General features: G+C 40.0%; 1 protein-coding gene across 1 annotated transcript in view; it reads left to right on the top strand.

The window, feature by feature from the left end:
• Positions 1–3206: 3206 nt before the first annotated feature.
• Positions 3207–13565, top strand: part of SLC3A1 (solute carrier family 3 member 1) — a 31741-nt gene continuing 21382 nt past the window's right edge. The window contains exons 1-3 of the mRNA XM_054567128.1: positions 3207–3636; positions 9049–9228; positions 9375–9529. Coding sequence (XP_054423103.1) covers positions 3207–3636; positions 9049–9228; positions 9375–9529 — 765 coding nt within the window. The remainder of the gene's footprint in view (positions 3637–9048; positions 9229–9374; positions 9530–13565) is intronic.

The raw sequence follows: 13565 nt of genomic DNA, 5'->3' as shown, positions 1-13565 counted from the left end.
CCAGGTCCCCCAGCCCAAGGTTCCAGTGCCAGGAAGGTAAGTCCCCACAACTTCTTGCTGCATAAACTAGGAGGGGATTGAACTGGTGGAAGAAAATTCTGGAGCTCCAAGCAGTTCTTCTTAAACAACACACACATGGATTCACCTATGCAAACTCACTCCCTCTGAGCTCCAGCGATGTAGCAGTGGCTTGAGAGGCACTAGTGGCGTGCAGGGGGAGGCTGAGGTGTCTGTCATCAAGGTGAACAGAGGCCATTGTCCCTTTTCTAGAACTCCCCCCCCCCCCCCCACAGAACCAGCAGACTGGTGATGTATCTGAGATTCCATCAACTTGGCTAACCCTGTTTGACCCACTTTGGAGATCCCCAGAGACTCCAACCCACCCAGCTTATGGGCCTACCCAAGCTGTTTTTCCATATGGATGGTCTTGGTTCATGCTTTACAACTTCCTAAATCCTCTCAAACAAGCAACAGCTTGCCTCAGTGAGCCCCATGCCTGGAACTAACAGCCTAGATTTACAGCTTGGCTTTACCTAGATATCTCCAAGCCAAAAACAAGTAGCAGTCATCTCAGATTGCTTTATAATTCAGGCGGGGTGGCCCCAGGCAAAACATAGGTTGGGGCTGACCTTGGCCTGCACTACCAGGGAAACCCAGTAGTGTGCACTCAGTGGACAGCTACAGAGCACATCTGAGCACCATCACCCTGACCCTGCACAGCTGATCCTCCACAGAGGGCAGGGGTTGGTGGTCAATGGTCACAGCCAGTCCTTGTAGCTGACTGGCCTGGGTAAATCCCTCCCATTGATCTGCCAACAGCACCCAAGGCTCAACTACAAAAGGAGGGTGAACTCAGCTCACGCATAGGGCACACCTCAAGTACCCAGCTTGGGTGATAGGGGAGGATGTGCCACTGGATCCTATAGGATATCTACTACATTAGGACACACTACCAGGACATGGAGTCAAAGCAGTTCTACCTAATACATAGAAACAACATGAGGAGGCTGCAAAAATGAGGAGAAAGAAACAGGGCCCAAAAGAAAGATCAAAACTCCAGAAAAAGAGCTAAACAAAATGGAGATAAACAATCTATCAGATGCAAGGTTCAAAACACAGGTTATAAGGACTCTCAAGGGACTTAATGAGGACCTTAACAGCATAAAAAAGATCCAGTCAGAAACAAAGGATACACTAATTGAAATAACAATTTACAGGGAAACAACAGAAGAGTGGATGAAGCTGAGAATTAAATCATTGATTTGGAACATATGGAAACAAAAAACAACCGAGTAGACAAACAAGAAGATAGGAGAATCCAAAAAGATGAGTATAGTGTAAGCAACCTCTGGACAACTTCAAGCTTTCCAACATTCGCATCAAATGGGTACCAGAAGAAGAGAAAGAGCAAGAAATTTGAAACCTATTTGAAATCATAATGAAAGAAAACTTCCCTAATTGGTGAAGGAAACATACATGCAAGTCCAGGAAGCACAGAGAGTCCCAAACAAGACACATCATAATTAAAATGCCAAAGGTTAAAGATAAAGGATGGGAGGAAGAGTGTGGGAGAATAGATGAGAGGTGAGGGGATTAACAAGTACAAATAGGTAGTTACAGAATAGCCATGGGGATGTAAAGTATAGTATAGGAAAGGGAGTAGCCAAAGAACTTATACGCATGACCTGTGGACATGAACAAGGGTAGGGGGATTGCCTGAGGGAGTGGGGGTGCTGGGAGGAGGGAGCAAAGGGAGAAAAATAAGGACAAATGTAATAGCATAAGTAATAAAATAAAATTTTTTAAAAAGAACTATTTGCCTATGATAAAGCATTGAACTCACATTACGTAGAATTCTCACCATCCCTACCCTACCCCTCTTCAGAAACTATTTCTAAGAATGGAGAGTGATTTCCTTTTTTGAAAAGGGAAACAAGATCAAAGGTGCTGGGCTGAACTGAGTGTGAAAATGGGTATTTATAGGATTGGCTTGAACTGAGAAAAAATTGAATTAACTTCAGTAACAAAGTGGTGTTGCTTCCTGTCTCAAGACCCTCCTTCTCTTGGATTTGTAGAGAAACAACTTCACAACAAAAAAATGAAGAAAAAGCCTGTTTCTCCTTGCAAATTTCAGTATTTCTTTCTTTTTCTCATACCTAGGTAAAAAGAAAAATTCTACAGCTTTTTTTTTTATTGTGGTAAAACATCCATACAAGGAATCGCTTTAACCATTTTAAAATGTAACATTCATTGGTATTAAGTACATTTAGATTGTTGTGCTACCATCACCACTATCACTCTTCTGAGTTTTTGCATCATCCCAAGTGCAAACTCTGTACTCATTACACAGTAACTCCTCATTACTCCCCTCCTCACAACTCTTGATAACAATCCTTCTACTCTGTCTCAATAAATTTGTGTAGGTACTGCACATAAGCGGAATCACATAATATTTGTCCTTCTGGGTCTGGCTTATTTCACTTAGTTTAATGTTTTCAAGTTTTTTTTTTTTAATTTAAGATTTACTTGTTTTTAGAGAGCTGGGAAGGGAAGGAGAAAGAGAGGGAGAGACACATTAATGTGTAGTTGCCTCTTGTGCACCCCCTACTGGGGACCTGGCCCACAACCCAGGCCTGTCCTCTGGCTGGGAACTGAACCAGCGACCCTTTGGTTCGCAGGCCTGCACTCAATCCATTGAGCCACATCAGCCAGGGCTGTTTTCAAGTTCCGTTCATGCTGTTGTATGTGTCAGAGTTTCCTTCATTTTTAAGGCTGATTAATAGTCCATTGTGTGCTTATATGATACTTTGTTTATTTGTCCCCTGGTGGACACTTGGCTTTTTCTACCATTTGGTTATTGTGAACAGTGATGGTATCAACATTGATGTACTCAGCTAAGTAAAGTCTTAAACTGCAATGGAACCCTATTCTTCCTGTCCTTCCCCCAGCCCCTGCCCCATGCCTGTCCCAGTCGGGGTCTGAGCCCCTCAGTGTTGTCATTGTAGCTCTATCAGCCTCACAGGTGTAAAGAGAATTTTTTAAACCCACCTCTTGACCTTTACCCTTCCTTCCTTGGCTGGACTTTGTCCAGCCAGGTTTATTTATAAACCACACAAAGCACATTAACATAACCAAGCATTTCAGCAATCCGCATCTCCACCTTTGTTACTGCAGGCAGGCACATCCCAGGGATAAGACAGTGAGACATGGCTGAGAAGAAAAGCAAAAGAGACTCCATTGGAATAAGTATGAAGGGATGCCAGACAAACAATGGATTTGTCCAAAATGAAGACATCCTGGAAAAGGACCTGGATCCAGGCAGCCCGGTGGACAGCCCACAGGACAGTAGGGTGGGCATCCTTGGCCCCGAGGAGCCCGACTTAGAGAACGTGCAGCCCTACGCAGGGATGCCCAAGGAGGTGCTGTTTCACTTCTCACGCCAGGCCCGGTACAGGGTGCCCCGAGAGGTCCTCTTCTGGCTCACCGTGGCTTCTGTGCTCGGGCTCATTGCGGCCACCATAGCCATCATCGCCATCTCTCCAAAATGCCTTGACTGGTGGCAGGCAGGACCCATGTACCAGATCTATACAAGATCTTTCAAGGACAGTGACAAGGATGGCAATGGAGATCTAAAAGGTACCTGGCGGGGAGAGGGTGGGGTAGGATGAAGTGGGTTTGTGGCTGTCTCTGTCCTTGACTGAATTATATCTGGGTTGTATGGTAAGCACATTCCAGTATGACTGGTCACACCTTGTGTATGATCTTTTTTACAGCCATCCAGCAGAACCCAGAAACCCATCCTATATAATGAAAGACTACCTGAGGCCTTTGAGCCCCCAAAGTGTTGTTTAATTTACTTCCCATATGCTTAGTTGGTCATCAGTTCTAATTTATTTTTTAAGTATATTTTATTGATTATGCTATGACAGGTGTCCCTTTTTTTTTCCCTCCTCTGTATCCCCCTCTGCCTTGCACTACCCCTCCCTCCAGCATTCCTGCACTTAGTTCATGTCCACGGGTCATACATATAACTTCTTTGGCTTCTCCATTTCCTATATTATTATTAACATCCCCCTGTCTATTTTGTGCCTACCAATTATGCATCTTATTCCCTGTACATTTTCCTCTATTCTCCCCCAACCTCATCCCCGCTGATAACCCTCCATGTGACCTTCATTTCTGTAATTCTGTTCCTGTTCTAGTTGTTTGCTTAATTTGTTTTTATTTATTTATTTATTTAGGTTCAGTTACTGATAGTTGTGAGTTTGTTGTCATTTTACTGTTTGTAGTTTTGATCTTCTTTTTCTTAGATAAGTCCCTTTAACAGTTCATATAATAAGGGCATGGTGATGATGAACTACTTTAACTTTATCTTATCTGGGGAGCACTTTATCTGCCCTTCCATTCTAAATGGTAACTTTGAAGGATAGCGTAATCTAGGTTGTAAGTCCTTGCTTTTCATGACTTTGAATACTTTTTTTTAGCCCCTTCTTGCCTGTAAGGTTTCTTTTGAGAAATCAGCTGAGAGTCTTATGGGAACTCCTTTGTAGGTAACTCTCTCCTTTACTCTTGCTGCTTTTAAGATTCTCTCATCTTTAATCTTGGGTAATTTAATTATAATATGTCTTGGTGTGTTTCTCCTTATTTCCAACTTCTTTGGGACTCTTTGAGCTTCCTGGACTTGTATGTCTAGTTCCTTGGCCAGATTGGGGAATTTTTCATTCATTATTTTTTCAAATAAGTTTTCAGTTTCTTGCTCTTCTGCTTCTCCTTCTGGCAGCCCTATGAGTCGGATGTTTGATCATTTAAAGTTGTCCCAGAGAGGTTCCTAAGCCTCTCCTCATTTTTTTGAATCCTCGTTTCTTCATTCTGTTCCAGTTGAATGTTTATTTCTTCCTTCTGTTCCAAATTGTTGATGTGAGTTCTGGTTTCATTCCTTTTACTGTTGGTTCCCTGTATATTTTTCTTTATTTCCCTTTGTATAGCCTTCACTTTTTCCTCTATTTTGTGACCATACTCAGTCATTTCTGTGAGCATCCTGATTAGCAGGGTTTTGAACCCAGCATCTTATAGGTTGGCTATCTCCTCGTCACTTAGTTCTTTTTCTGGGGTTTTGATCTGCTCTTTCATTTGGGCCATATTTCTTTTTCTCAGCACGCTTGTTACGCTGGAAGGGGAGGAGCCTTAGGTATTTGCCAGGGTGGGGCAACCCAGATCGCTGTGTTGTGGCGCTATCTTGGGGGAAAGGTCAGAGAGGTAACCATGTTGTTTGCTTGGCTCTAGTTCTGTTTTTAGTCACTTACCCCGCTACCCACAAGCGGATTGTGCCCTTTCAGGTGCTAATTCCCATATGGGTGGGTTTTTGTACATTCTAGGGCCCTGTGGGTCCCTCCAATGAACTCTCCTGTGAGGCTGGGAATTTCTCCCACTGCCGCAACCCCCGTAGGTGTTTACAGCCAGAGGTTTTGAGGCTTTCTTTCCTTGCAATGGAACCCTGGGTTTTGCGGTCTGTCTCGCTCCCCAGCTGTTCCTCTCAATTTATCTACACTTGAATGTGGGATAGACCAGTCCTCCAGCTGCCACGTTGCTGGGCTTCCTCGCCTCCCTGGCTTCCCATCTCTGCCCCTCTTACCAGTCTGGATGAATGTTTCTTTAACTCCTTGATTGTCAGACTTCCATACAGTTCAATTTTCTGGCAGTTCTGGTTGGTATTTGTTTTTAAATTGGTCGTTATCCTTCTTTTGGTTGTGTGAGGAAGCAGAGCATATCTACCTATGCCTCCATCTTGGCTGAAGCTCCTCAATTCTAACTTCTTAGATGCAGCAGGTTTCCTTCTGAAAGGTTCCTGCTTCTGTATACTTTATAGTTGATTATCTCAGAATTCTAAGCTTAGAAGCTTAGAAATGCTTTTCCAGTATATGTATTGATTAGTTGGGCAATCTGGCTGGCAGTTTCTATTAAATAGTGAATAAAATGTAAATATTATTTTTGGGAAAAAATTGTCATGTCATTAAAAGTTGTAAGCTAAGCCTTTAAAGTATAAATCCTGAGAAATGAGGGAAAGGAAAAAAGGCATAGCAGTGGGTTGGTCCTTACTTGAATTACGGCTTATTTAAAACAATATCCATACAGAATTAAAAAAAAAAGTAGGAGTAAAAAATTATATTTTTAAAGTTACACTAATATTCCCCTAGTGATTTAAGTATAGAATGCCCTTATAATTTATTGTTTAAACCAGAGCACTTTTAAGAGTAATATTATGCCAGACAACAGGTGTAAACTGGAACTGTCTTGGAAGAATCTGTTGATATGGCCATACTAATTAAAGGCAACAATAAGAACTAAATGAACAAGGCCATTTTTGATAGTGATTTTGATAGTGGTTTGAAGAGAGCAAGACAGAATGGTTATTTTAATTGAGTGTGGGAGGTAGGAATGAGCTTAATCTAACTTTAAAATGGTACTAACAAGTTCAAAATCTTCAACTTTTCTTAATAACTAATTAAAGCCTTTTATTTATTTTTTGCACGCTCACATCACTTTCTCTCTTTAAAAGTCTTCCTGCATTTTCAGTAATTGAAATACTCTCTGTCCTTCAAGGTGCATTTCAAACCTGTGTCCTGCATTCATGTTTATTTTCTCTCTTTAATCCTTCCTAATCAGTGTGTGCCCTCCCTCCCCAGAACTCCTGTGGTGCTTTGGACTTTGTTTATAGCACCCTTTGACACTACCTTGTCAAATACCTGGGTGGCTTCCTTTCTACACCCCAACGCCCTGCCCTCACACCCAATAGCCCTAGCAAAATGATTTTTTTTTTTTTTTTTTTTTTTTTACAAAATAGAGCTAAAATCCGTAAACCCAAAGACACATTCCCTACTTCCTGGTTCTCCCTTTGCACTGCTTTCTAGATACAGGTTTCCTCTACTATGCTAAACTAAAGCATTCCTGTGAAATCTTTCATAAGCCGAAATGGTAGAAAGTGAATAAGCAATTACTATTAGTTTATATGGAAAAATTGTTCAACATCCCTAGACCCAAAAAATAACCTATCAGATCATACCAAGTAACACATAAAACCTAAAGTAACACAAATATATAGAAAAAGCAGAAAAGATAAAATAAATATACAGGACATATCTTGCTAACACATGTGCAAAATAAATTGAATAAAGCGCAGATGCTCACAGACACAGTTCAGAGCTATGGGGCTTGATGCTGAGATGCTGAGCGTAGTTCATCCGGAAGGGCCTTGAGGGGTCATTCTCTACTACAGCCTGGGGGTCCCACTGCCTCTATAATGGCTATGGCAAAACAAATGCTAAACATGCTATTTTTGCCCTCTTTCTTTTTTAAAAAAATTATTGATTGATTTTAGAGAGAGAGGAAGGGAGAGAGCACCATCAGTTTGTTGCTCCACCCACCCATGCGCTCGCTGGCTGACTTCTGCCCTCACCCCCGCCGGGGGATCAGCCCACAACCCTTGTGGAGGGGGACGGTCTAGCCAACGGAGCCACCGCGCCAAGGTTCGCCTTTTTTCCTTAAAAGTGAAACCCTCTTTGGAGTTCTTCTGACTAGCAAAAACAGGTACTCACTTAGGTCTTGAAAAAGGAAAGTGGCATAATGCATCTTTTGAAAAGTGGGGCACGCCTGTATACCCCAAACTCCTTTAGATACGGCAGCTTATAGTCAGCTCTTACATTTGCCATTTCCAATATATTTTTTGAGGAACTGACTGCTTCCTGTAAACAATAGGTATTTGTCCTTGGGGTTGAGGGAGTTTTGTTATCCTCTGAAGAAACCATTGCAGGTTTCAGTATGGTTTTGGTGACTGCCTTCTGTCTCCTAGAGCGTGAAGCCTGGGATCCCTTTTTTAACTTTTATTTTCTGTTTGTCCAGCCCCTTTGTTTTTTTTTTTCAAATTTTTTTATTGTTCAAATACATCTGTCTCTGTTTTCCTGCCACAAGTTTCCCCTGCCCCCCATTGTTTTTTTAATTGTTGTTTGCCCCATTGTTTTTATCACCTTGTTCCTTTGTACCCATTTTTAAGATATATGGTGTTGTTGTTCTGACTTAAATCAACTTCCTTTTGTTGCCTTTTGACACTCTGTGAGGTCTCATAGCCACACATGTGGGAGGAATTGAGACACAACAAGAACAAAATGGGCAGTTTGTTACAGGGGAAGATCCCCATGGCAGGAGGCAGGTGACTGTGTTTTGGGGTCAGTGACCTTTGGCCTGCTGTGTGATCCTGAGTTTATGTTTAGGACTCTGAACTAGGAGCAAAAAACACACTACTTGCTAATTACTCTACGAAGTTCCAAGTACAAAAGGTTTCATTCCAGCATATCTTCTCAGCCAAGTCTAGAATTCTCTTCCGTGTAAATTCTTGGCTTCAGCACTATCCAGAGGAAATAGAATTACATAAATTTCTGTAAATCTTCTGTGAGCCACATTTTAAAAAAGTAAAAAGAATCAAGTGAAATTAATTTTAACATTATATTTTATTTAATATTTCAACATATGATCACAATAAAAATATTAAATGGGTATTTTACATTCTTTCCTACTGTGTCTTCAATATCCATTGTGTTTTACATTTCAATTCAGACCTCATCACATCATAAGTGGCTATCATACTTGACAATGCAGCTTAGAATAAGTGAGCATGGGGGGTCATTTGTTATTCTTGTTTGTTCCTTGGCTCTTAGCCTAGCAGCTGGCCTAGATTAGGGGCTCAAAAAGCATGTGTAGAATCAATTGACAATATGTATCTTGATTTTAAATATAAAAAATGAATAAGCCACAGCAGATTTTGTTATTGTAACTATGTTAAAGGTCAAAGGTTATTGCCAGAAGACTAATTTGGCATTGTTTGTAGAGCTAGATCTTACTACTTAAATTTTCACTACAATTCAATGAAATTCCAAATATTTCTGTCTTAATATACATATTTGGATTTTAGGTATATTCCTTTTGTTTTTACTTCTTCAACCAAAAAACCCAAACTGTATTTACTTATTTTTCATGGCCTTGTTTATTTTTCTTCAGGTATTCAAGATAAATTGGACTATATCAAAACTTTAAATATAAAAACTGTTTGGATTACTTCATTTTATAAATCATCCCTTAAAGATTTCCGACATGGTATTGAAGATTTCCGAGAAATTGACCCCATTTTTGGGACAATGAAAGATTTTGAGAATCTGGTTGCAGCCATACATGATAAAGGTAAACTGAATCGAAGGTGGGTGGGACAGGGTGGGGGCTGAGAAAAGGATTTCCATAAATGCTTACTGACAACATTTTTTCCTTAACTGTCATGTATTAGTCTAATATAATCTTTTCCTAACACTTGAAATGTTTTCACTCATTAGGTTTAAAAATAATAATCGATTTTATACCAAACCACACCAGTGATAAACATGCTTGGTTTCAACTGAGTCGTAACCGGACAGGGAAATATGCTGATTATTACATCTGGCATAACTGTTCCCATGAAAATGGCATAACCACACCACCCAACAACTGGGTAAGTACCAACTTGCCTCATTTACAAAGTGAGAATGGTCAGATCTTCAAGGATTAGAGTGGCTATTTTATAAAGCCCTTTGAAGGAAAAAAAATTAACGGGTATAGTTTATGAGAAGGTGAAAGTTTCCCAGAGAAATAAAAATAAGGTACCCAAGCCTCCTAATGTCACTTGAATTTCTGATCTCACTGTAGAGCTAATGTGTTCTAGCATATTAAAACCTGTGCTCTCTATGAGCCTCTCCCACCCTCCTTCCTTCACTTCCCTCTTCGTCCACCTTAGATTCCATGTCCCATTAGTTTCATAGGTAGTCTTTCTACTCTTCAGACCGCTTGGCCTTTCTGACATTTTGCCCTCACCCCCGCCCTAGCAGCAAATGAATTCAACTGTTCACTTGTTCTTTCCCTGAACCTTTGCCCCTGGAGATAAAGCACATTCATTGTCCCCACCTGAAATGAGTCAGCCATCCAGTCTTCTTTGGCATTTTGTGAAGTTCAACAGATTGACATGCCCTCCCGCCTCTTCAAACATCCTAACTGTCTACTCCTAATCTCATCACGCTCAGCAGTAAACTCTACTTCAAAGGGAGAACAGAGGCTGACACACCCACCTGCCCCCTTTCCCACCATCTTCATACTCACTTCTTCTACAACAGAGATTTTGTAACAAAGAAGGGGTGTTATTTGTGCTGGACCCTGTATATATCTAAGATAGGAAAATAATAATATAGTGAACATCAATGAACCCTTCCCCAAACTAAGAATTTGAACATTACCAACCCTGCCAAAACCACCTGCGGGCTCTCCTCTGTCCCTCCCCAACCTCCTCTGAGAGGGGACCATTACCACGAATGTAGGGTTTCCAAGTCCTTGCTTTTGTTTTGCCGTTACCACATGCACTGCATGTTTTTAAAGTTTTTATTATTCAGTTCCTTCTGTTTTGAAGTATATGAGATGCATTATGCTACATGTAGTCTTTCATTACTAGCTTTTTTTCCCCTCATTTTTTTGTTTATGTGTTTCATACATTTTCACTGTGTAAATATTTTATGATTTACTTATCTAATCTTTAGCTGATGGAAAGTTGGACTGTTTCCAGTTTCCTTTTTTTTTTTTTTATCATTAACAATGCCATTGTAAACATGCTCATTAATCTATTTCTCCTGGGGCACGTGTGCAAGAGCTTCTCTAAGGTAAATGACTAGGACTGAAATTGCTGGGTGTAGGATATCACATGCTCAACTTTACAAGATAATGCCACATCGACTATCCAAATGTTTGTACCAATTTATATAGCTTTGTAGAGTTCTTCTTGTATTCTGGATATCAATTTTTTTGTGTTCATATCTACTGTAAATATCTTATCCTGGTTTATGTCCAGGTGGGCCAAGAGGTGAGCTGACAAAGGTATGTTTACTCAAAAGTCAGCGGCTACTAGCTAGCCTCAGCCAGTTGTTGCCGTGGAAATGTGGACTCAGTGTGATGAGGTCTTCCAACTAAAAGAAGGAAAAGATGCATGCAAAACCCCTGTTTTTCAGTGTTTTCCAGATATCCCCTTTAGCATAAAATAAACAACTGTCCCAAGGTAGAGCCCGGAGGAACTCTCATGTTTAAGGAACCCCCCGAGCAGACTGGGAAGGAGTGGTGGGACATGTAGGAGAGTCCACCAGGAGAGTCACACCATGGAGCCGCGGGGGTGAGCGTTTCCAGAAAGAGGGAATCAGTACCAGGGCCAAGCCCTGCTGGGTACCAACACCTCAAGTTGCTAGATTTTTTTTTAATAGTCCAGAGGTCTTTTATTTTTTAAACTTCTCATGCCATGAAATCATAGGGAATGGGCTCAAGCAGCCAAGGCTCCTTTCCACTGGTTTTCACACAATGTGCGTCTCTGGGTGGAGCAGGCTAGTGCTTCAGTGTAGCCCAGGCACCTTTCTCTTTGGCTTCCTTCTTGTAGATTCCCAGGTATGTGGCCAAAGGAACAACTCCATATTTTCTGAAAGGTCTAGAGAACATATAGTGGATGCCTGTACTCTTTTCCTTTGTAATTCATTTTGGTGAATTACTGGAAGATGGGTCCAGCCAAAAGGGGAGGACTAGCAGAGTTTTTTTTTTTTAAATGCAGATTGATTTTATTTATTTATTTTTAAATGTCAAAATCCATTATAAAATTTTAAAACATTTAAATCCTTTATAAAGTCTCAGCAATTAAAACCACATAACACCAGCACAGAAATATTCAAGTAGATCAATGAAATAAAATGAGCATTCTAGAAACAAACATATATATCTGTATAACATTGTAATATATGATTAAATTGATATTTCAAATCAATGGGGAAGGTAAGGCTTATTCAACGAATAAGGTGCATGGACCACTATTACTTGAAATAAAACAAATATAGAGCCCTGTTTCACACATTATACAAAAAATATTCAGGTGAGTTAAAGGAGAAAATTTTCTCCTAAGGAGTTTTAGGAGAAAATACAAACTAATATGTTTCTTACCCTGAAGTAAAATATTCAAATCCAGAAACTATAAAGTAAAATATTGACAATATGACTACATTAAACATTTAAGACTATATAGTAATATACATATTAAAAAAAGTTAAAGGACAAGTAATAGAATAAGAAAGTATTTGCAACATATCTAAAAAGGGTTAATAATTTCTTTTTAGGGAAAAATTTTACATTTAATCAAAAAATGGATAAAGAATACCAAAAAGTCATTTAAAGCTTTTTAAAAATAATAGAAATAGGCAAGAAGTATACAAAAACAGATTTAGTTTCAACAAATAATAAAGTAACAATTAAAATAACACATCACTGTCACAATCAGATTAATAAATATTAAAAATATTGGTAATATCAAGTATTGGTGACTGTGAAAGGAACCGGGTATTCATAGACTCTTTTTCTTCATCTTAAAGCAGTCCCTTTAGCATATTTTGCAGTGCTGGTTTGGTGGGGGTGTATTCTTTTAGCCTTCTTTGTCAGGAAAACCCCTTATTTCACCTTCCATTTTAATTGAGAGCCTTGTTGGGTAGTGCAGCCTTGGTTACAGGCCTTTGCTTTTCATGACTTGGAATATTTCTCGCCATTCCCTTCTGGCTTATAGTGTTTCTGTTGAGAAGTCAGCTGTTAGCCTTACTGGGGCTCCCTTATATGTTACTACCTGTTTCTCCCTTGCTGCCTTTAGGATTCTCTGTTTGTCTTTGATATTTGCCATTTGAATTATAATGTGTCTTGGAGTCGTCCTCTTTGCGTTCCTCTTTAATGGGACCCTCTGTGCTTCCTAGACTTGTGTGACTTTCTCCTCCAATTAGGGAAGTTTTCCATCATTACTTTTTCAAACAGGTTCTCTATCCCTTCCTCCTTTTCTTCTCCTTCTGGTATCCCTATTATATGGATATTATTATGTTTCAGGATGTCCTGCGTTTCCCTAAATGCCTCTTCATTCTTTTTGAGTCTTTTTTATTTTCTTGCTCTTTCTGGGAGCATTTTTCTGCCTTATCCTTCCAGCTTGCTGATTTGATCCTCTGCTTCATCTAATGTGCTTTTGATTCCTTCTACTGTGTTCTTCAATTCAGGAATTGTATTCTTCATTTCCTCTTGCCTCTTGTTGATAGTTTCTTTGTCCTTTTTCATGCTGATATAGTTCGCATTAAGTTCCTCGTAGTTTCCCTGTAGTGTTTTGTAATTCTCCTTGAGCTCCCTGATCTCATTGAGCTTCCTTAGAATCATTGTTTTGAACTCAATATCTGATAGTTTACTTGCCTCTATTTCATTTCATTCTCTTTCTGGGAATTCTGCCTTTCTCTTTGACTAGGGGGTGTTCCTTTGCCCTCCTATTATTTGTGAGACTCTTCTTTTTTTACTCCTGCTTCTTAAATTGATCTGTATTGATTTCCTTACTTTGTGGTGTAAACATATGTGGTAGGAGACCACTGTTTTTCCTTTCTGGATCTGCTCTGATGATGTCAGATGTTGACCCTATCTGACTCTAGGCAGTCTGTTCGAGACTTCCAGTAATCTAC

This window comes from Pteronotus mesoamericanus, unplaced genomic scaffold, assembly GCF_021234165.1.
Source record: "Pteronotus mesoamericanus isolate MK-2021 breed Mesoamerican mustached bat unplaced genomic scaffold, CSHL_Meso_final contig_101, whole genome shotgun sequence".
NCBI classification, from domain to species: domain Eukaryota; kingdom Metazoa; phylum Chordata; class Mammalia; order Chiroptera; family Mormoopidae; genus Pteronotus; species Pteronotus mesoamericanus.
The sequence above is the reverse complement of the archived record's forward strand: the minus strand, read 5'-3'. Positions and strand labels throughout refer to the sequence as shown.